We start from the raw sequence: 24,758 nt of genomic DNA, 5'->3' as shown, positions 1-24,758 counted from the left end.
ATATATACACATAGTTAATTTAATACAAAGTTTATGAAGAAGAACACAGTTCCTCTCGAATTCACTTTGCTATATAGTGCATCTTGTAACAGATCGTAAATACAACATTGTACCGATCAACTTTATACAACTGTGTAAAGTTGATAACAAAAAGTCTTGTTTTAATATTATTCTTATATTTTAGTATTATATTCTTCGTCAGATGTGTGTTTGTGGAAATTTGACTCGCTGTTTTTTTTCGACTTTACAGGAGTAAACACAGGTGATCGAAACAAGATGAGATGGCGTCAATCTAGTTGTGCGTGACACCCGGGTAAAGGCGTCCCGCTGTGTTCCGCTTCAAGAAAATCGCAGGTTGAATACGAGCACCGAAGTGCGAAGGGACTTGAGGGGGTCGAGTTCGGTCAAACGAAACCAATTAAACTGGACGAAACCTCGAGGGGAAACGCGGAAGGGGTCGTTAGCGCTACTAAGATATTGTCTGACGAAGTTGTCGACGCGTTGCAGCTCGGAGTTAGTAATCGACGACCGTGGAGAATTGATGGATACAATCGGCAGGACCTGCAAGTTGCGCCTGAAAACGAGCAAAAGCTCGTAACCTAAACATCGAACGGCAATTGATCGATTTGTCGGACGGATCAAGGCGCTTCATCTGATCGATTCTTGAAGATATTTGCATCAACTGCGAAAAACCATTGTAAATACATTTATGTCACGAAGATTTGTTAGATTTATCAATAATTATTAGTCTGATGCAGAAATATCTGTTAAACAAAAACATTGCGAAATTATTAAGAAAAGTTTGCATGAAAAGTTCATATGCAGATATGTGGAATGTGTCGGACAATGTCTTTATTATTTCACTTAATGTCAGTAAATACGTAATTGAATCGTAAGCTTGCACTCCTTACGACGTACGACAATTGTTTGTATATTTCTTAAAATACGTGTGCACACACAATTATATATCTCTAACGTATTATTTGACACGGAGCAATATGATAAGAGTATAAAAAAGCTGGATAGAACAGTATAACAATGTTGCTAATCATGTTAGCAACAAAAAAAATGTTTTATTTAAGAAACTTTATATCTCTCCGCGTTGCTTCGTGAAGTTTGTTACTAACTAAACGTATATATGTAATTATATATACATATATAAAAATTAGATAGCAAAAAGTCAAGTGCAGTTTTAATTGGAACCACTTTCGCAATTTCCTAATTAACTCTGCTTGCGTTATCTTTTATCGTGGTTTTAAAATTGATATTGCAACAAGTAAATGAGAACACATCAATCATGAAGAGCACATAGTGGTATAAACTTCTTCGTCAGAAGTTCAGAAGTCGGTTGATTCTATTATCATTTTATACAACGATAAAACATATATAGTCATTTATTATCTCTCATTTGCAAAATATATATTTCACAATATATACTTATAATATACTTATACTTTCAATATATACTTGTTGCAATCAACTTTAAAACCACGATAAAAGATAACGCAAGCAGAGTTAATTAGGAAATTGAGAAAGTGGTTCCAATTAAAACTGCACTTGACTTTTTGCTATCCAATTTTTATATATGTATATATAATTACATATATACGTTTAGTTAGTGACAAACTTCGCGAAGCAACGCGGAGAGATATAAAGCTTCTTAAATAAAACATTTTTTTTATTGCTAACGTGATTGGCAATATTATTATACTATTTTATCCAGCTTTTTTATACTCTTATCATTGCTCCGTGTCAAATAATACGTTAATGATACGTTATATATATACATATAATTAGTTTTAATGAGCTCGAAGTATAAAATAAAAAGATAAAACAGTGTTGCAAAATTATCGCAAATATTGTAATGCAACGAATGATTATAAAGTATATACTTTTTCGTTTTTTCTTTCAACAAAGATCTGGTCGTAAAAAAAATTATCGAGAAAAATGTATGAGAAAATGTACGTGTGTATAAACGATAATGTAATTGTCGTTTTAATTATATCAATTATCACATTTTTATCATTTTGCACATTTTTCTTATTTTTATATGCTTCTTAAATTAAACTAAAAATTAAACTCAACTAAAAATTACTGGAAGTAACAACCCATACGCAATAGCAAATTTTGCACAAACCTCTCTAGATGTTTATTAGATGTCACGTAGAGTTATGGACCTTCGGTAGACATCTAATGGATGTTATGTCTGTTATGAGAATATGGGCGACAAATTTAAAATCCTAGAATGTCGGGAAAAGAAAATCGACCACACAGGATTCGTGATGATTTGTGGAGATTGTCATACGAACACGATGGTCTGAAGAGGACATATATCGAGTGAATCTGAGAAATATAAGGCCATTTACGTTCACAAGTCGATGAGGGCGAGGAATGACCAATGATGCGCAATAAACGAAACGTGAGGTATCTTATGTATCTCCGATTTTTATGGACACGGGCATCACGCCATTATAAATGGCACACGTGCTAAGAAAACCGCTTATATAAAGCCACGATCGTGACAAGAATTTTGGATAATGTAACTATGAAAAATTCCTTCTTTAATAAAAACGAGAAAGTTTCATCTTTTGTGTTGTACGTACGAATAAAAATACAAAGATAAAAGAAAGATAAGAAGTTTATTAATTTCTATGTAACATATGTTTTTGGTATTTTACATATTTTATATATTTATATATATATATATGTATTTATATATGTTTGTGTGTGTATTAAAGTGCAACATATATGTATACATATATCAAATATTTTATAAAACATTTTTTAGTATATTCTTTTCGTATTTTATTCTCATAAAAGCGCCTTTGTCCACTAAATATTATTTATCAGGATCGCTGATATAATTGTTACATATCGTTGTATGGAAGCAATTTCCGAAGTTGTTTTGGAAGCGCCGGGAATTCATATGAATCAAAGTCGTTTACCATAAAAGGAATAAGTCGTTGGACTTCGTTCTTCTTATTAGACACGTCCTCTTCCGAACAAAAAGGTAGAACAAAAGGTAATCTGTAAAATAAACATATGTAATATGTACACTCTGTTAATGTTATATGCTTTTTTATGTACTACGTTGTATTGTCTCTTCTTTATGCAGTAAATGTCAACAGTCGATCGTGAATTATTATATTTTCCTACTTCTTTTTTTTTTATCGTTAAAATATAATGCATAAAATATAATTGTTTATTTATACAAAAATCTCGTTGATATTCTTACCTCGACGGTATGCAATTTTGTATTTCGTACACTATAGTTTTTACAGATGTTTGTCTTGCAAAGTTTTCTGGTTTTGTATCGTACATCGACAGATATGACGAATACATTTTATTTTTGTCGCTGGTTAACTTGTTCTTTTCTGAAAATGTGTGTGCCAAATTCTGCAGTTTATCCTGGGGTTTATTCTTGTTACTAAAATTGAAAATTTTTCAGGTGTTTAAATGTTAATCTTTCTCTTTATCTATCTATTTCTTTCTCCTATGTATTTTTTAAAATTGAGAAAAATGTCAATAGTTATTCTGTATATCTTCTGTGTGTGACTTACTTATTAAAATTACAATATTCTAGATCCGACGGTATGTAAACGCACACATAAGTCGATACTGCTGCACCATTTACAAAGTTATTAGTTTCTTCTGGTATATTGTTATCTTCAGAAAACTTTTTCTCATTTAATTTGCGTATATTTGGGTATGCGTTTGCGTCGTAAAACATCCAGTTAAAAAACATTATACATAATATCATAAAAATGATCTTCATTGTTATCCTTTTTTTTTTATACTCGTTGAGATACTAAAAAATCATAACATTGTATATTAATCTCACTGTATAAGTAAATGTTCCAAACGTTTTATAAATTATATATAAATTTTCACGAGATACAAATCGGACGTAGCAATTGACTTAACGTCAATTATAAATTAAATCCTATCAGCTCACAATCAGAGAGAGAGAGAGAGAGAAAGTTGACCCTAATAAATAATTGGTGTACATATTTCCAGTTAATGTGCAATTATTATTAGCGATAAAATATGTAATCTCGCTGTTTGTCATAAAAGAGATATTGAAGAGGAACGTAAAATCCGTTTCGAATAATCGCAGGATTCCGTATCACTTAACGCATCAAGTATAATAAATATCTCTATTGTATTTTGTAATGGATCATTAATCCTGGCAAATAAACTATATATATTGTCGCATCGCGTTTCGGTTAAATAAAGCTGCTTGACGATGTGTGCGAACGCTGAATCTCGATTATTAAGATATGTAATCCTCAGAAATATTTTGGAATAGAAACTATTCACTATGATAACTGCTCATTATATCGCGTGCAGAATTAACACCATCAAGTGTGTTATCTATCGCGTTTTCGAAACAAACGCAAAATGAACCAAGTTCCATCGAAAGATTGTTTCGTCTCGTGAAGTCTCTTTTCAGACGCAACACACGCAAACTGACAAATATTCTGAATTATGAAAAAAAAAAAAAAAATAGATTATTTCAATATTGAAAAAATTATTTAAGTTTATGCGCTATTTTCTTTTATTTTTAACACTTTTTCTTGTAAGTATTTGTTATGCTACTTTAGTCTCGATAAGTCAACGAATTGTCAAGAGAGTTCACGAAAATAAATCGCAGGTAAAGAGAATGTGAGAAAGGACGTCGTCGCGTGGCGATCGCGCAGCAAAATGATGATGTTGTTATCGCGCTAGACCACAGATCGCAGATGGCATAATCATTCTATTTACTAGTCGGCTCGGCAAAGTTTTACTCGGCTCCTTGTTTCCAATACAAGTTCTTCTGGTTCGAGTTCTGGAGCGCACGTGCCATATCACGTCACCTCGCAAATCTTTCAAGAACGCGTTAATTCCGTTTTTTTTTTTTTTTTTTCGCGCTCATCCGGATTACATCTTTATACCGATGTCAAACACAAATCCTTCTCTGCATTGTTTAACACTTTCAACGGTGATCGCATATCGCAAACGGAGCAATAACATCTCGGTAACGCACAACTTTTCTAAATGTTTTCCCGCAGTTACGACGAACGTTAACGATAGTGATCGAAAGTGTTTAAGAAGAAACGCGCGAAAAGACGGTGAACTTTGTAATTTGTACTTCATCCACGACAAATGTGAAATTCTAGTGTGTTTCTATATTTTCAGATATCCCTCGGAGATATACTCATCGAACAACAACCTCTTGTTTACGAATCGTTGCTCACAAAGAAAAACTACATTATTATGACTTATCAGCATTACAATGATAAAGGAAGTTACTGCGAAGTTATACACAACAATGTTATCCGCTGCACCGACGGTTCCGGCGCAAATGAGCACACAAAATCAACAATTCCCCCGCATCAAACCGCTAAGTAAACTGCTCAATAAACTCAACCAAGTGAATTTCACCGTCTCACACAAGGAGAGAAATTTATGTATATATATATATATTAGAGTGAGCAACGTACGTTCGACGTGTCTCACCGGCTCTTCCTTTAATTTGAGTAACGACCTCATCATTGCTAGGATGTAGTCGCGCTTCTGTATATACGCCACGAGGAATTGTCAGCGTTTAATCGTACTAACGTCTGATGGCAATTCGTCACTTCTCACTGTACGTACGCGTGTGTCAGAACCCTGTTTGGAAATTTCACGGTAGAAATGCGTGCCATATGGTGCTTTCGCACCTTTCCAACGGATAGTGCTACGTCGGCTTTATACACACTTATGCTCGGAGAGCGCGCGGAGAGTTACGCTAACACGTTGTATATCAAGCGTCGGAAACTTGATGGAACCGCAGTTAACGAAATCGCGATCACTATTGAATGGAGAAACATCGAAAGTCGCAACCTTATAAATATAATCAATTTTAATTCGACCTCGCGCGGGTTATGTTACGCCGAAATCGTCGTGCGAGCGAGAATTTTTATCGCAATATTACGAAATGTCTTGATCGATTGAACAGCACGTATGTAAGAAAATTTGACAAAATTATTACATTTGCGTATAAATACCGACACTAGTTCTTTGATAAATGTCTCGTATAAAACAAGTGGGTTATTAAAAGTGCGGTATACTATTCGCGCTCGCATCTTATTAAAATAATTTATTAGTGTGTTCCAAGTATGTGAAGTATTTGGTGTTCGAATAAAACAAGTGGGATATTAAAAGTGCGATATACTATTCGCGCTCGCATCTTGTTAAAATAATAGCATCTTATTAAAATAATTTATTAGTGTGTTTCAAGTATGTGAAGTATTTTGTGTTCGAATAAGTAGTATACGATATTTTTTCACGATCTTTATGATCGAGGAACAGAAGAATTGCAAAGATTTAAGAAAAACGAAATTTTTAAATATATTCGTTTAAAATATTGTTGCAAAATGCTGTCTGTCCGTTGATATAGTTGTTTTATTAAAAAAATACACATCTTTGGTCGTATAAGATGCAAACAGAACAGCTTTTTGTATAACTTGCAAAATATGAAATATACTCACTTAGAAATTCTCTTTCGAGAGAGCTTTGTTTACTTTAGACGATGAATTTCTTGCGTGCAGAAGACAGTGCCGATTGCTCTCTCTCTCTCTGAATGATGACGGTGCGACGGTTTCTCGTAAGTGTCTGAACGATGTGGTACTTTTGTGGACTAGCACACAAATGATTCCGCGAAGTACTGACGATCGGAGTCGAGTAATCGGAGATTTTTCAAACTTTGACTATTGTTGTATCAGTGCGCACTCTTCGTCTTTAACAAAGAAATAACTGAATCTCAGGGATGAATTAGAAGAGCATTCGCTAAATAAGATTTTTCGTTAAATTGTATGCAATGTGATCTACGAAGCAAGCATTTGAGAAAGAGAACAGAAGAATACTATAGTTTTGAAAAAGAATAAGATAATGTTGGATTTAAAAGACGAAGAACTTACTAAGAATGTTCACGGTGATGTCGATCGTCTAGCAGAAGAAGTCGTCTCAATATATATATATATATGTAATTTTACCCCCACTTTCCCCCTATTACATCAAGCTCTTATCCGCGTTGAGTGGGATAGCGCGTGCGAACAAAATTTCTTCTTGCAACATTGTCACAATCGCGTTAAAAATTAACGTTGTTGCCAAGGTGATAAGGTCGAGGATAAAGAAGCATGATTTTGATCGGATAAATTTGTACAAAATATTTTTCTTCTAATACGTTTCGATATTATAAAAGTATGTATCTATACACAACGTATGAAAGGGTCGGATCTAAAACAAGTAGTTTTGACAAAAATTTAAAATATATAATAAATATATAATATATAATAATGATGCAATAACAGTAATTGTTTCGTTTCTTCATATTCTCTGTATTTCTCGGTCGTACTTTAAGACACGCGTAAGTGAAACAAATTTTTCGTGAAACGAGACATGGGAACCGTTATGTCAAGCGGTGTAATCTTTTTTTTTTTTCAAAATTTATTAACTTATTTTTAACTAACCAAGACCTAGATAGACCTCGTTAAATCAAATCAGAGTCTGATAAAAAAAAACTTACGTACTTCAAAATGTATTCATATCAGAAAGAGATATGGACATAGACGTATGAGGATAAATTGCTCAGAATGCAGACATGTGTCGGTAATCATTGCATGTAGGTATATAAATTGATATGATAAAATAAAAACATTGCCACAATGATTCGTTACTTTTTAACATTTATACATATTTTTATTTGCGATTCGAGAATTATGTTATTAATGTGATAAAAAAATATCTACCATATCATATACACAAAAGTATACGCCTAATACTCGATGTGTAGGAGCGCAAGAGAACAATGTAATTGTGTACGTGTAATCACACAAATAATTATCGCGTTTTGTTAAACATTTTTAATTAATTGTTGGCCACAATAATATATATATATATATAATAACATAACTTCAATCCTTAAATCAAACGCTTGTTTTGTACTTGTAAATTTTTTACTCTTAACTATTAGGTGCAACAAACTAAATATAAATTTTCTAGGACAGATAAGATATATTTTTTTTTATGTTTACATCTTCTGACAAAACATTTGAATTATTACATCAAAATCAGTCTGATAATACGATTAACTCGAATGACCGAATGTGACCGCGTGTTACCCAATAATTACATATAACTTCAAGCGATCCTCTGAACAAACAATTACACTTCATTAATCAGAGATGATAATTCGAGTTTTTATAAAGAAACCTCTTACAATGTGTATCATAAGATTAAAATATTTTTAAATTTTATAAAAATTTAATTTTTATTCAAGTTTTTGCAAGAAGAGTGTAGATTTATAAATGTATAGAAGTATTAAGATCGAAAACACAGAGGCGAGTTTTTCGCCGCGTAAATTTTCAAAAACCTCTACGATAAATTTCTGCTGATTGCTCAAGTTTTCACATCAACATGCGAAAACATGTTATCTGATTTTTTTGTTGGCGTGTGTTGGTCTAAGTCTAAGCCTAAAGAATTAATCATAGTACAAGTGAAAGGTGTCATTGCAAAACTGGCAATTTCCACTTTTCAAAATGTTTGAGTTATCATATATTCTACGATACGCGGTTTATAATCTACATTTTGGTATATGTGTTCCTAAGATAACAGAATCCTGCTTGAACTATCGAATCGGTTCAATCAGTCAAAAGTTTTTCGTCAATTTCTAAATTACATGCAAATGAAGTTTGCTGATAATAACATCTCTCAAGTATATTTTATATTATTAAAATTATGTGCCAGTAGTCGTGGTCCGATTTTGTATTTAAATTCATTTTAAAAGATTTTTTAAACTTTAAAAATTTAAGATTGTCTTAAAATACTGATGAATACGATTTCGCATCTTCACGTATCTTCTGCGTATTAATTATTATTAATTATTACAGGTAAAAATAATAGTTTTACTCGTGTATTAATATTTACATATTAATATATGAAAGAGAAAGCTGAATTAATGTCATACTTTAAAGTTAAGTTGCAAATATTTACGACGGAAAGTCGCACACGCGCATTTGTTACAATTAATTCGAGACGAGAGTTAAGGCACAAAGTGTACCATATCTGGCAACGAACCAAGATGTTATATTGCAAACGCGAAGTTATCCGGATTTTCATCCAACAAACGAAGTTACGCACGGCGAACCGGTGGACAACGGCCTCATTTGCCGGGAGTTACTTCTCCCCGTTAAACTGTTCCAACAATGCCCAACACCCGGCAGTAATAGCGCAATAATGCCGTAGCTAAACCGTACGGTATAAAAAGAAACTAAGTCAACATCTGGCTTGGCTTACAGTCAAATGGCAGTCTCGTTGTATTCTTCGAATACAATTCGCCGGTCTTCATATTTTTGTCGTTAAATTTTTTAATCTCAGACAAACGTTGGTGTTTTTTACATCGTAAATTATTGACTTTTTTTGAAATAAAAAGAAATATTTATATTTATATTGTAAACGCAATGCTGCAACTGTGAATTTTTCGCTACGTAAAATCAAAAAGACACGAATGAACAGAATTATCTTTAGACGAAAGGATAAAGAACAAACCTAGATATTATTTATTAAGGCTGAACACGCACAAAGAAACGGAGGAAGATAAATTTAAAAATACGTTCTATAACCGGAAAGAGAAAATTTTCTTCGAAATTTAGAGAAATTCGACTTCAATAAATTCGCGTTGTCTGCTCGCGTAAATTACGAGTCCACGCAAGCGAAGCGCGCAGAATTATTCGCCGTTAGTTCGGCGCCGGTTTCCATGGGAAGAGGCAACCTAACATGTGTATTATTTGTTCATATTCAGAAGTAAGTTTTCTAAGAGTTTACATGTTACTAAATTTATTATCGATTATATCGATGTATATCTTATCTACTTTAATAGAATTTATTCTATTAAATATATATATATATTCTATTAAATATATATATATTTATATATATATATTTAACAGAATAAATTTACAGTCAACTAGTGGACACTAATTTATTGTTACACCGAGAGACTCATCTCTTGACTCATCAAGTAATAAATCTTCGAGTGTTTTGAAAATCGTTTTTACCACTATTCCTGTCTCGGTGATGACGACGCCACTCTCGCGTCGGCTACTCTAAACGAGTTTAAGACAGCCTGGCTCGGATCGAACACTCGCAACACTTACCTAGTCATTTGGTGCAAGTAGTCGGCCGCGGACGTTTTCAAAGTTCACTCTATCTCGCGTTTGAGCAAACGGGATCGCACAAGAGGAATCGATTTGTGAAACCGACCTTGTTATACACGTAACAGAATGAAAGATATTCGCTCGCAGGTGAGTCTCGTAAAATCCTAAGTCTTCTTGTTTGATATCGTTATATCAAACAGGAAGATTCGAGTTGTCGCTTTACGAACAAAAATGACACGTGAATGGAGATGACATTTGAAAAACTAAAAAGAAAAAGTTAAACTTTTGTATAGTTTATAGCGACATTTTTTAAAATAATATATTCTTTGATATCAAATAATATTTACACAAATATACAGATATGTATTCCAGATCATGAATGCATCTATTACGTTACAGAAATATAAATAATATCACTAAAAAAATAACAAAGTATCAAAACGGTTTAAATTATAATGTATCTCATTTTGCTTCGTATTGAGGTAGAAAGTTTTTTTATTTAGTATTTATTTAATAAATTAATCATTCTTATTTTTCCTTTAGTTTTTTTTTACAGGTATATATCAATTTTCCTTTTTCAGTTTTGATTTTCATATTACAATCTTTTCATACAATGCAGTGATCGAGAGCTTTGATAACTTTTGTAATTAATTGTTTTATTCAATTCTGCACTCGGCAGATCTCAGAGAGAAATGAACAGTTTTAATTGCATGTCTTTGTAAAGCTAAGCGCCAAAGATTAAGAGTAACAAAATTATTTTAATAGCATTATCAGCGAATGAGCAACACAATTATCTAAAACTGTCTTCATGATAACTCGGAAAAGATAAGGTTTCTTTTTCTTGGAGGTTATCTTTTGAACTTCGATATTTTTACATACTGTTTAATCAATTTGTATTTTTGATTATTGCTATAATTGCTATATTACATTAAAAAGTGTCTACTTCTTGAATAAAATATATAAAACTAACTAAATTTTATGAAGTAAAATATATAAAGTCAAAATATATAAATATATAAATATAAAAAAAGATAATATATAAATATAAGAAAATATGATATATATAAATATAAAAAAATATAATAATTGATGCTTTCGCAGTGTTGTAAGAATTCTTGCGTATGGTATCTGGGTTGGAAGCAACGTCACTTGTCATTTTCATACATTTTAATTCATATATACATTTTATCAATTTGTCAGTGTTCAAACTCTCTGTTTCAATCTCTGTTAATATCTAAACAAATTTTCGTTACTTTTACACATTTTGTTATTATTTATAAGCGAGTTTTTCTACAGCAAAATATCTAATAAAATAAAAACAAAAAATAAACAAATAGAAATAAAATAATGATATGCAAATGTGTCAAATAAATAAAATATTATTTATTATAAACAAGCAAAATAACGAAAGAGGCGACCTTGCTTACTAATTGTTCGCGATGCGAAACGAGGGAGAATGAACGCCCACGATAGATGTCCGCGTTTCTATTCCCATTCGCGCGATTCACGCTTTCGCTATTTGAGTCATTCGTCCATACGGGCGAAATTCCAGAAAAAGCGACGTCGACGACGACAGAGATGACGTAGACTGCCACCCACCTGTCGGTGGCAGCTACGTTATTTTCGGGATGCGCTTTGCGCGCATAATTTCGCGTTAATGCACGCGATATACGCTTATATGATAGATGGCGAGTTTGGTTATCGGATTCACGCTCGCAATATGCTCGCGTTCTCGAAAAGAGGCAGGTTGAAATTTTTTACGATAGCTTGCATTCTGCAAAGAAAAATTATTACACACACACACACACACACACACACACATACATGCGCGCGCGTGTCAAAAAATTGATTAATTGTATCTGTCGTGAAATATGTGTGTGTAAATATTTGTGAAAATTTCATAATTTGTTATATACGCGTCAACTAGTATGTCAACTCGGTTTCTATTTTAAAAAAATGTTCACACAAATAACAATTTAATAATTAATTATAAAATCTTTTGTTATCACAAAACTGTTAATGAAACTCTGATCTCTTTTTTTAGAAGACGCGATAAACAAAAGAATCTTTAAATTAAAATTCTCTCACTACAATGTGTTTTACTCGTGTTTTGCTATAGCAAACGAAAATGTATTTACATTTCCGGAGGATCAGAATATAATGCGATTGTTTCGAGTTTGTCTAATCAGGTGTTTCATTTCTTCTTTTTAAAGAATATATGCAGTAGGAGTAAACGGAAATGTGAACACACCAAAGAAACTCCGGAAATGCTTCGTGCGGCGTTTGAGACTAGTAATACCTTTGACTAATCTTATAGACGTTTTTATTGGTCACGGTCTATTTATATTCACACTCAAACGCCATCGATGATAGTATTAGTATCCAATAGTATACAAGCCGAACAACGGCTCGTGAAATGATCAATTAATCATCAAATTGGTGAAGGAAGGTTCTTTGACCGGTAGTATAATTTTTCTTGTCCCAGCAATAAATTAAATCAGCACACACAAATTAAACAACACATTATCTCTAGTTTTATCTCCAAACTTTCATTACATAATAGTTAATTTTTGCGCGCGTATTTTTAAATATAATTTAAATATATAAAATAAAATTATATCAAAGTGAAAAAAGTTTGAGAGAAATAAATTAATAAAATTTATTTAGCATAGTTACACTAGCATAGTTACTAACAGTTAACTGTTAGTAATTGTGAATTGCACTAAATGTGAAGAAAAGTAATTTAAAGTTACAGCAAAAATTTCTATTGAATATGTCTTTATTAAGGTTGTTTTTAACATAAATTATACACATTACATATACACACATATATACATACATATACACACATATATACATAAAATCACAACACATAAAACATACTTTTTTATTAATGGAATTAACAGTTTCAGAAAAATGGTTACGTCGTCTTGGAGAACTTTTTTCAACCGGAAGAGATCGAAGAAATGCGATCTTGCGGAGAAGAATTTACGAACAAGCTACCACCTGAATCGGAACGAAAAATATTTAATACAATAGAGCTACAACAGGTATTAAAAGTTAATAATTACGAAAGTAGAAAGCTCTTTATACGTGTGCTTTATATTTGTTTCAGAATAAGGATCAGTATTTTTTAGACAGTGCTAATAAAATCAGTGTTTTTTTTGAGACTGAAGCTCTGGAAGAAGACGGAAAATTGAAAGTTCATCCAAGAGTGTCATTAAATAAAGTAAACGCACAATTTTTTAAACAGATCTTACGTCTACCTAAATAAATTCTAATATAAAATTTCACACGTGCTTATTTTTCATACTTGACTTTTTTCAGATAGGTCATGCTCTTCATTGGTTACATCCTACTTTTAAGAAATACACTTTTGACGAAAGAATTAAGGAAGCTGCTTATCAATTAGATTATCAAGAACCAGTTGTGTGTCAGTCAATGTATATTTACAAAAATCCTGGAACAGGATCGGAAGGCAATTAAATTTATATTATATATACCTATACTTTATTTTTTTCACATATAAAATATATAATAGAATACATTGATTGAGAAATATAAACTACTTAGAAATTTTGTAACATAATATGGAATATTATACATATAATCAGAAAAATATAAATATCGGCCTTTATATATGTATTTATTATTTTTCTGATTTATAATTGTAGTTTAATTTCGTTTGTGAAAAAATTAAATAATAAAAAAATTAAATAATTTGTGTCAAATAATTGTTATTTTTCTTTGTAGTTATTATGCATCAAGATGCATCGTATTTGTATACTGAGCCAGTAAAACTTGTCGGATTTTGGATTGCACTCGAAGATGCTACACAGGAAAACGGATGTTTATGGATTGCCCCAGGTTCACACCAAAGTGGAGTGCACAGACGTTACATAAGAAACAAAGATCAAAATTCACAAGAACTATTAATTTACGACAGAGCGGCGCCTTGCTATCCGTTAAGTAACTTTAGGCCAATACCAGTGAGCAAAGGAACCTGTATTCTTATACACGGCCAAGTGGTACACTTCTCTTATCCAAACAAGAGCAAAAACTCGAGACACGCTTATACTTTTCACGTCATAGAGACAAAACACGTATCCTATGCAAAGGACAATTGGCTTCAACCACCTGATGATGGTTTTCCGAATCTCTATAGAAATTAGATATAATATTCGATATAATATTCGTTATTATACTTAATATATACATTATATGTACATATATACGTATAAATATAAACTATTGCCTATTATTGTTACAAAATTCTATTATTTGTTCATTTTTTTCTATAGTATGTCAAAGCATTGAAACAAAAAAACCATACAATTTTTTTATAAAAAACTATCTCATCAATTTTTTTATAAAGAACTATGAACCAAATTATATTACACAATAATATCGACACACACGCACACACGCACACACACACAACAATGTGCGAAAAACTATTCACAATATTTGTATAAAATAGAAAAGTAAGTATTCAAAATTATGCAGTCTTTTCGAGAGACTAGAAACATCTACAATTTGTGACGCGCTCCCTAAGTCTTGATTATCTATCTTGATTATCGCGTTAAATGTAAACATATACAATACAAATAAAATTTGTCTTAATAACTGTTATAACAACCGTTATACTCTACCTATAATAAATATAAAATGTTTTCTTTGAAGTAATAAATGTTTACGAGATTTGCTTACCTTTGAATAAAAGACTATCACAAATTCAAAACACACATAATGACTTATAGTAACTTGTAAGGAATATATATATATATATTTCGATATATTGTGTTATACTCTTTAAAATAAATCTACTATTACTTGTTATTACTTAAAATATTATTATTGTATTACCTCTCAAAGTATAAAAATACGCATTTTGTCGTAGATATATCTGTAATAAGTAGATCGCATTGAAAATAAATAACGACAAAAGAAGCTGCACATATATACATATATACTGTATACACGCTACGTGCGAGTAGCTAAGGCACAGAAGTGATCACTTAGTTCTTGTAACTGTCTCAATCCATTTTTCAATATATCTTCCTTCAGTCTCAAACAACAATATATATCCAACAGTTCCACATCAAATGGCATTTTTGTTCTATCGTATTTATCAGGCAAAAATGTGTTCAAGTTTTGTTGCAAATTAACCAATGTCTGATATTTTACAGGCTTCTCAGCTTGAGTCAGTAACCTAACACATATACAAACAAAATCTATATATAATATGTACCTAATATAAACTGTACGCGTAATACAAAAGTAAAAGAAAGAAAGAATTTTTAGTGTTACTATATTATTTGTCGATATTATGATAAATCTTAACTTACTTATTTAAATTTTGCGTCAGATCGATTACTTTTCTGGTGATTTCTGGTCGAATATTCTTTACATCCGTGTTTGATAATGGTGGATCCATAGGCTTAAAATTAATCATACATGGCATTCCTGCGATGCTACACGCCAAACCGCTATTATAAAAACAATAAATTTGTCCGATTACAAAATCATAAAAAGCGACAACAATCTTATTAGTAGATATTTGCATAAGTAAAATCTTACCAAAAGTCACATGTGTAACTGTAAATGTTTTCAAAGCATTGAAATGTTCTTGCTGCTCTGACCTCTTGCTCTTGAATATTGTCGGTAAAGCCTATTTTTTCATGTAATTTTTTTGTATTTATTTCGGCGATATAATTTCGACATTTCTCTTTAAGTATCTAAAAATATTTTAGTTTGATTACTTGTATTATTTATTAATATGTATATATATATATATGTGTATATATATGGTTATTTATTTATAATATATTTTAATGTATAATACAAAGTATTACAATGATGGTATTGATCGTTTCTGTTATGAGATTGCCATATTTCTCTGTATCTGCCAATTGTACAAAGTCATTGCATTTTTCTAAGATATATTCAAGTTTCTCTAATTTTCTACCACCATCTGAAAGTAATATCAAGATAAGTTACTAACTTTTATAATATTATAAAATTTTATTATATATAAGAATTAACAAATAATTAACTATTTAAAATTTTTTATTGTAATATACGTGTGTGTATAAAAGATTTACAATTGGTGAAACGTTAAGTTTTTCCAAGTTTTTCCGTATTACATCAGGTTTGTGCAAGATCGTATTACATTATTGCCATATAATATACATATAAATATACCTGGTGCATGTTCAAAAGCTTGAAGCAACTCTTTCAGACAAAGTTCAGCACGTCTCTGGAATGCCTCGCTTACAGCAGCAATCCAGTGCTTTATTGCACATTTTAACGCAGTTACTATAGTCCACGGTGGTTTTATGATAACGTACGTTTGCCATTCCGCTTCTCCATAAATCATCGACATTTGTTTGCTGATAATCTGATGGACAATAAATATGTCAGATATAAGAGCTTATGAAAATAAAATGGCCACGAACTTACAATTAGTCACATTACACATACCGTTGACAAAAAATCTTTCATTACTGCCTTTATGTTCACAAAAATATTGTCTGCTAAACGCAATTCTTCGCTAAAGAGGGAACTGTATGAATTGTTGTTAATCACACTACTTGACGGATTTGACTGACTAATTGTTTCATTGTCTGGTTTGATTATGGTATCTATTTTATCGAGAGTATCTTTACGCTCCACGATCACCATATTATGTAGCATTGCCTTAGTGCATAAATTCTTATCATACGATAATAAAACCTGTATCCAATAAAAGTGTATACATACACATGTAATATATTACACAAGAAGTCACAACACAAATTATATATTTCTTAACAATACGCCATTGACGTTATAATGTATATGTGTGTGTGTGTGTGTGTGTGTGTGTGTGTGTGTGTGTGTGTGTGTGTATATATATTTATTTATGTGTGTATTATTGTATATATTCTCATATGTTTTTGATATTATCTCATCCGCGAATCATAATAAATATAACTATGTAATCCCTATGTAACCTCTATTAAAGTTGCGATGTAAATAGCCGAAAACCAATCAGCGTCACAGAAAAGAATCAACAATAAAAACATCGAAATAAATGATTGACTCTGATTCTTGGCATGAACTTTTTATAATAGAGAAGAAAGAGAGAAGAAAAACCAAAACTTCTCTTACCACATGTTTTTGTAACTTTTGAATTTGTAAACAACATTGTAGGATATCATCATCGGGACAAGTGATAGCAAACTTTTTTTTATTTTTGGCTGCCTGTTCTTGTGTTTGTCCTATGACACGTGGATGTTTAGAAGAAAATTGTTCGTGGATAAAAGATATAGCTTTTCTCACTTTTGCATTTAATTCAAGCCTTCGTCTCGAATCTTTAAGATAATCTAGTTCCTGTTAAAAAAAAAATTATCCAGAAAATAATTGTTAATTGTGAAACGTAGATCGCAACAGAATGTAGTATACACTCATGTATTCAGTATATTATGTCATGTACTTACACATATGACAGTCCATGCAATTACAATATAAGAACATGAATAATTTTTAAATATTGCATCTCTTGCTTCTTCGATGATTTGAAGATTTGTTAAAAAAACATTTGTATCAACAACGATGTAAATTGGGGGTTTGTCTGACGATTCCGCTCCATTGTTAGACTGTGTTGCTTGCTCTATTGTATTTTCTGATATACAGTCTGTTGTATTTTTATGATTCTCTCTACATAATTGTGTTCTAGCAACCTCGATCTATGTATAAAAAATATATACGTATACATGACATATTTGTGCAATTTAAAAATGTTTTTAGAACAGTAAAATAAATATCCATTTACAACAATCAATAATTATTAGTATAATACAATTAAAAAAAATTACATTGTCGATGTAATATAAATTTCATTGACAAAATACCTCTAAAGTGATTTCTTCATCCTTCATTGGTTCCCAATCCATTTCTTCGTATAAAACTTCATGCTTTGCTTGTTCTATTAATTTGTCACTGGTCATTATCTCAGGTTTTTCTTGATTTTTTTGATTTTGCAAGACTGTGTTTTTTTCATATGTGGTTTCTTTCATAAGTCTATCACGTAACTTCTTTAGTCGCGCTTCAGCATTTTTATAAATATATGTGGATCTAAAGTTGTTATTATCTGTAATAGTAACAAAACAATTATCTCAAAAACTAGTAGTAAAATTAGAAACATATATTTACAAGACCATTTTAAATATAATTAAAATGTATAACTAAGAGTGTATCTGCTTACCACAAGATGCAGTGGTATTAGATTTTTGGAAAGGTGTTTTGTCGACAATGACATGACCAATTTCTTTACACTTCTTTTTATCAAGACCTAAATGTTTCCTTATCATTTGCATACGTTCTTTTGCCAAATTTTTCCTCAACCCATAATTTTCTTCTTTTTTTCCTATACATAAAATTCAACATTTAATCTATGATATTGTTTTTTTAAAATATAGTAAAAAAAAGTAATTCAGAGCTAAATCGATACAAAATTCACAATAAAACATTGTTGCGCTTGCAAAAACCAAATGCAGTCTTGATTTGTAGATTATTGTGATGTTTTTTTTTCAATAAACAAATTTATAACTATAATTGTTATTTTGATATGTATATACATATATATATATATATATTGCACAGTACCATTTTTATTCCAATAATGTCTTCTTTTATTTTCGGTATTTCTTTCTTCTTGTGTTTTATATTTAATAATTGATTTTGATCTATCTGGATTAGATGTGCTTGATGTATTTGCACTTTTACTAGACAAACTTGCATTAGATGTATTTGAACTCCTATTAGATGTATTTAAATTCTTTTTTTGAATTTTTTCTTGAAGAGCACACATTTGTGGTGTGTATGTTTGTGTTTTATTACTAGTGCTATGCACACTCGATGATGTATTACTCTGTGTCACACTTGAAGATGAACTTGTTGAAGATGAACTTGTTGAAGATGAACTTGTTGAAGATGAAGACGATGTAGCTTTGCTTATCACTTTTGTGTTTGAAGACATTTTTTCTTGTAGTGCTCTTGATTTTGATGTCTCTACCATTTTATCATGTGATTTTTGTTTACTGGAAAACTTTCCTTGTTTATTAGATAGCTTAGAATGTTTGGTTAAGTAAGATGCCTATAAAATAAATATTAACACATTTGAAAAAATACGAAAGCGGAAAAAAAAACAGTAACAGAATAAATAATTATACTTAACAATTAATGTTTTATTATAATGATACATCTAAAACAAGAGAGAAATAAGAAAGTTGAGAAATAGTATATTCTTGACTAAATAATAAACACATTGAGTCATAAGGTCACACCTAAGTTCTTCGAGAGTCTCATAACACTATTGTTGTGATATACATCAAAGAACTTCACAACTGTTACAGAGATACGACAAAAGTGTAGAAATTTCAATTACTAAATACTAAAATACCTTATTTGATTTCTCCAGTGTAGGTTGATTCCAAGAAGATTGGCTTGTTTTTACATTAAAATAATAAATCTTGTCTGGATAACTTTTGGAATTAACAACAATCCAATTATCCGGTAAATGTTGCTTGATCATTGTTGCCGTTTGAGAAAAACCTGAGATGGTTGGTTTGATGAAAAAATGGCTCAGTAAACTAAAAAGATAAGCCTGAGAGCGGCCAGGCTCATAAGAATTTTTGCGATAGTAGAGAGAAGACTGAGAGCAAAAAGTTTGGTTTGGCGCAGTTGTGGCTCAGTCCAGTGATGTAAGATCTTGCACCCTAGCACCAAGAGCACCGAGGTGGTGGGAGCCACTGGGAATACGCACACAAGCGAGACCGCCGTCCGTGTGCATGACGTCACACACACGGACGGCGGTCTCGCTTGTGTGCGTATTCCCAGTGGCTCCCACCACCTCGGTGCTCTTGGTGCTAGGGTGCAAGATCTTACATCACTGGCTCAGTCCGCTCAGTGGACCATTTAAGAGCCGTCTACAATGGAGAGTTGTAGGCCGTAATAGTAAGAAATTGACCAATCACAGGCAAAGTACAGAAGAATAATCGATTGTGATTTGTCAATTTCTTACTGTTACGGCCTACAACTCTCCATTGTAGACGGCTCTTTACTCGCCCCATCACGCCCTAACAGCGAATTCGGTAGCCTGCACTAGTGCGCACTGAGTGCGACTTTTTTTTATTGAAAAAATTTATTTAAAAAATTTTAAAGTTTTATTAAAGATTCATTGAAAAAAATCGCGTTGGAGCGAATAGGAGCATGTTGGAGCATGCGACGCGAACAAACCTTATAAACTTTTTCATGTGCAAATGCCTGTATAGCTATCGGACGTGATTCGATTGGTTGATTTTTACATGTGCGCCTTGAACAAAGTAACATGTGCATCAGCTTTTAATTTTCTAACATCAATGAAAATGATCACTAACAAATGGTTTCCGTAATACCTGACGTATATGTGTGCTTTTATCAGTTCTGATTATATTTTGCAAATGGCAGTCGAGAACTAGAATAAATTGATTATTCAGAAATTCTCAGATACTAGTAGTATTGACACTGATTAAACATTCTGACAAATCATGACATCCATCAGTGAGGTGGATGCAGTGCCTAAATCGAAAAAACCTTCTGGTGAGTTGAAAGATAAATATTGAAGATAAATATTTAATCTATAAAAAACAGTCTCTCTATCTCTCGTTTTCTCTTTGCTATACTATGTATAGCAAATATAGCATATACACAAATTTTATTTCTAACGAAATTGCTTATATATATATATATATATACACTTGTGACTTACTTTGGTATATACAGATAGCGCATTCAAGCAACAAAGGTTACCAGCCTGGCAACCAATACTTACAGCTGGCACAGTTCTACCTACATTCTTTGTAATAGGAGTTGCATTTATACCAGTTGGTATAGGACTACTTCATTTTTCTGATGAAGTCAAAGAACATATTGTAGATTACACTGATTGTGAATCCGTTAATATAACTGGTGAGAATAAATTACATAAGAAATGTGCAGATGTACTTGCAGAAGATTCTACAGAGTCCTGTTTTTGTAAGATTACTTTTGAGCTTCGTGAGCCTTTTGTTGACAAAGTTTATATGTATTATGGCCTAACAAACTTTTATCAGAATCATCGCAGATATGTTAAGTCTCGAGATGATACTCAATTATTAGGAAAACTAAGTGACATAGTTTCAACCGATTGTGAACCTTTTGCGTATCACAATGAAAATGGCACTAACCGTCCGATTGCTCCATGTGGAGCCATTGCCAATTCACTTTTTAGCGATGAGCTAACACTGTTTTCTATAAAGCATAATAAGTCTGTACCGTTGCTAAATACTGGCATAGCTTGGCCATCTGACAAAACTATCAAATTCAGAAATCCTGAGGGAGATTTGCAGACGGCATTTAAAACCTTTGCCAAGCCAAAGAATTGGAGTAAAGAAATCTGGCAGTTGGATCCTGATAATCCGGACAACAATGGATTTCAAAATGAAGATTTAATTGTATGGATGAGAACTGCTGCATTGCCAACTTTCCGAAAACTTTACCGTAGAGTTGACCATGAGCAAGATGGCTTTAAAAGTGGTCTGGTTGCAGGAAACTATACTCTTACAATCAAGTATTGTAAGTGATTTGAGCAAATTAAAATTAAACTTTTATAATTTTATACTTTATAATATTTACACAGAAGAATAATCTATAAATATAAATAATTTATAAGCAATATATTAATAACAATTTATAAATGGAACACACACAAGATTATGTATATATATATTATAAGAGCTAATGTTCATATATCTTTTTTCAGTATTTTCAGTATCCGCCTTTCATGGAAAGAAAAAGATGATTTTAAGTACAACTTCGCTCTTAGGAGGAAAGAATCCTTTCCTTGGTTATGCTTACATTATTGTTGGAAGCTTATGTTTGGTTCTGGGCATAGCATTGCTCATTATACATATTAAATGTTCCAAGAGGTAATCACTGTCTACTTATATGCTCTATTTCTTTCACTTGTCTATGTATACAAATAAAAAACAAAAGTATTCAGCTTAACAACATCTTTGATACGGTGAAGGAACAACTACAACGGTTACTGAATGCAAAATCCATATAAAAGCAAAAAACTTCTATTAATATCTTTAATGTTCACAGACATTAAATTTTGTGTAATTTTAAACTTTGTGCACATTGAAACATGTAGCTGTATATATTCACTCGTATTTTGTAACAACTTAACTCTTAGATCATACAAAAGAGGTACAAGATTTAATATTTCTCTTTTGTACATGTGAGTTTGTGATAATGTAATCTGATATATGTTATACAGCAGACTAATGTAAAAGATGACTACAAGAAAATAATCTTAGGCACACCGTGTATGTTCTTGTAAGTGTTTGTGATATTGTGTTATATCTACTCTGATTAACACAAAATGTTGCTTTGTGTGGTAAAATATGACCAGTTGGGCGACGTTTTATCATTACAATTTCGATATTTCTATACTTCAATAACAATATGTGTGTGTAAAAGAAGTACCTGATATTTAGTTCGACTAGTCATATTTAATGTATCGTATGCTTTGCTAAACTGTGTATGTCAAAAAAAAAAAAAAATGGAGCAATTGTTTAAGATAAGTTCTTACATGTAATCTCTTCTCTTCGACATTAAATAACGTTGTTTAAATAATGCTATCGCTTATTAATAATTGTATAATTACTTTTAAAAAATTATAAGAGGTAAGCAATTTTATAATTATAATATATAGGAGTTTCTACATATTATAATATTATATATATATCAAAATCACCTTACATTTATTATATACTTTATCCAAACATTTTTGTGTCAGGTGCATCTCTTATAGTTTTTGCTTCTTATGCTGATGTGTATGAATATAACTTCTAACAATCTTTATTAAAGAAATAAATATACATATATGTATACAAGTTATTTTACAAATTATAATAGAAGTCATTCTTTCAAAGAAATATGAACAAATATATATAAAAGCATGTAGCATGCCTTAAACAAAAATGATTAAAATCGTTAATATAATTTTTCAGTTGTTGAAAGCACTTTGATTTTTTACGTGCTTATATATTATTGTTGGATTTTATTTAAGCAAATTAAAGAGTTATGTGCAGTGAGTTTTTGTTTGTACAGTTATCATATATATATGTATATATATATAAATTTTTTTTTTTAGCACCGCCGATATGATCAATGTGACTCCAACTACGGAATATCATTAGGAATGATTCTTCTACTAAAAATGATTTTATCGATTATCTTTGTTACTTTAAAATATCACGTTGACTGTGTCATTAGTGTATTTATTTACAGTAAAGTATTATTTTTTGTTAATTGCAATTGTTTTTCATGATATGTTTTATTAGTTTAAGTGTTCTATTGAAAATATTTAGTTTTACTACTATTTAAGAAATAATAATGAGGCACTAACAGATACATACATAGACGATGTGACAGTTAACGTGTTACTAGTGATTATGCAATGATGAGATAAATGTATTGAAATTCAGTTCTCTAATTTGTCAAATAGTTTTTTATAATTATTAAATATATATTTAATGTTCCTTTTTTATACGATGCAATAACAGATATATAATTACCTGTTGAGTCTATAGAAGCTTATTCATTTTTAATGTACTTTGTGTGTGTGTGTTGACACACGAATAGATTAAAATTTGTTTCAATGTTCAAAAAAAATATCTTCAAAAACGTGCACAAATTCTTTTCACAATTTAATAGTTTACAGACGAGACTTATCATTAATTTGGTAAATTACTTCGAAATTGTTTAATTTATATGTACTTCTACTTAAAATATACTTTTATTAAATATCGAAATATTTTATTAAGTATCTAAATATTTTTTTTTCGTACTTCTTATATTTTATTAAATATCTAAATATTTATTTTCCTAATTCCTAGGTATTTTAGAAATATCTAGGGAAAAGAGTATACAGGGGGAGAAAAATATACAGTAGAAATATAGTAAAAAATACTTATTTTTATTTCAGAAAGAGTATTTATGTATAAGAAATAAAAATAATGATATGTGTATTTTTTTAGAAGCTGGTTTAGTGATATATATAGTTCTGTACAAATTAATTCTTTTTTTTTTTTTTTTTCATGCGTAATTCCCTGTAGCTATCTATGAAGTTATCGTTCGGAATTGTTTTTCTCTCGATACATATTCTGAACGCGATTTTAATTTACTGTGCCTTAAATAAAGTATACTATATATATCCGACTACGTAGTATGTTTATGATGCGTAACATAAAAAAAGTTTATAAACGTAATATAAGTACAATCACTTTATAATCGCATAGCTAACGTTAACTTGCAATAAACAAAATATTTGTAACATCAATCTAGTCAACTGAATGTAATAAATAAATAATTAAAACTCAATATGATGTTTTTTATTTATAATAGTTGTCTTTTCCTGATATTTACAATTATTTAAGACGCTTATAAAAATCTATGTATCATTTTTTTCAACTTTGCAAAAAAAAATCTTATAATTTTTTTTTTTTACGA

At 30.9% G+C, this 24,758-nt stretch overlaps 4 protein-coding genes across 6 annotated transcripts; 2 read left to right on the top strand and 2 right to left on the bottom strand.

Annotated features, from left to right (window-relative positions):
* Positions 1–2,795: 2,795 nt before the first annotated feature.
* LOC109858384 lies at positions 2,796–7,040 on the bottom strand. Its single transcript, XM_020435567.1, has 5 exons — positions 6,942–7,040; positions 6,513–6,760; positions 3,561–3,808; positions 3,236–3,427; positions 2,796–3,027 (listed from the first exon to the last, which is right to left on the bottom strand). The coding sequence occupies exons 3-5, from the start codon at positions 3,773–3,775 to the stop codon at positions 2,868–2,870; spliced, it is 567 nt and encodes a 188-aa protein (XP_020291156.1). The 5' UTR covers positions 3,776–3,808; positions 6,513–6,760; positions 6,942–7,040; the 3' UTR covers positions 2,796–2,867.
* Positions 7,041–10,093: 3,053 nt separating this feature from the next.
* On the top strand, positions 10,094–14,415 carry LOC109858383 (phytanoyl-CoA dioxygenase). 2 transcript variants are annotated; one of them, XM_020435566.1, is made up of 6 exons: positions 10,094–10,325; positions 12,392–12,639; positions 13,085–13,228; positions 13,294–13,407; positions 13,506–13,656; positions 13,932–14,415. In XM_020435566.1, the coding sequence occupies exons 3-6, from the start codon at positions 13,145–13,147 to the stop codon at positions 14,348–14,350; spliced, it is 768 nt and encodes a 255-aa protein (XP_020291155.1). In that variant the 5' UTR covers positions 10,094–10,325; positions 12,392–12,639; positions 13,085–13,144; the 3' UTR covers positions 14,351–14,415. The 2 variants fall into 2 exon arrangements, with proteins under 2 accessions (XP_020291155.1, XP_020291154.1); XM_020435565.1 differs by lacking the exon at positions 12,392–12,639.
* A 175-nt stretch (positions 14,416–14,590) lies between these two features.
* On the bottom strand, positions 14,591–19,948 carry LOC109858391 (transcriptional protein SWT1-like). Its single transcript, XM_020435575.1, has 13 exons — positions 19,624–19,948; positions 19,399–19,425; positions 18,828–19,317; positions 18,427–18,588; positions 18,074–18,312; positions 17,660–17,908; positions 17,331–17,552; positions 16,662–16,913; positions 16,383–16,578; positions 16,034–16,152; positions 15,759–15,916; positions 15,527–15,667; positions 14,591–15,390 (listed from the first exon to the last, which is right to left on the bottom strand). The coding sequence occupies exons 1-13, from the start codon at positions 19,753–19,755 to the stop codon at positions 15,162–15,164; spliced, it is 2,616 nt and encodes an 871-aa protein (XP_020291164.1). The 5' UTR covers positions 19,756–19,948; the 3' UTR covers positions 14,591–15,161.
* A 653-nt stretch (positions 19,949–20,601) lies between these two features.
* Positions 20,602–23,733, top strand: LOC109858390 (cell cycle control protein 50A). Of its 2 annotated transcripts, XM_020435574.1 has the most exons (5): positions 20,602–20,801; positions 20,985–21,815; positions 22,003–22,168; positions 22,522–22,580; positions 23,401–23,733. In XM_020435574.1, the coding sequence occupies exons 1-4, from the start codon at positions 20,750–20,752 to the stop codon at positions 22,532–22,534; spliced, it is 1,062 nt and encodes a 353-aa protein (XP_020291163.1). In that variant the 5' UTR covers positions 20,602–20,749; the 3' UTR covers positions 22,535–22,580; positions 23,401–23,733. The 2 variants fall into 2 exon arrangements, with proteins under 2 accessions (XP_020291163.1, XP_020291161.1); XM_020435572.1 differs by lacking the exon at positions 22,522–22,580.
* The last annotated feature ends 1,025 nt before the right edge of the window (positions 23,734–24,758 follow it).

The sequence above is a fragment of the Pseudomyrmex gracilis genome, unplaced genomic scaffold (genome assembly GCF_002006095.1).
Source record: "Pseudomyrmex gracilis isolate BER0280 unplaced genomic scaffold, ASM200609v1 scaffold_201, whole genome shotgun sequence".
NCBI classification, from domain to species: Eukaryota; Metazoa; Arthropoda; class Insecta; order Hymenoptera; family Formicidae; genus Pseudomyrmex; species Pseudomyrmex gracilis.
This window is presented reverse-complemented; position numbering and strand designations above follow the sequence as displayed.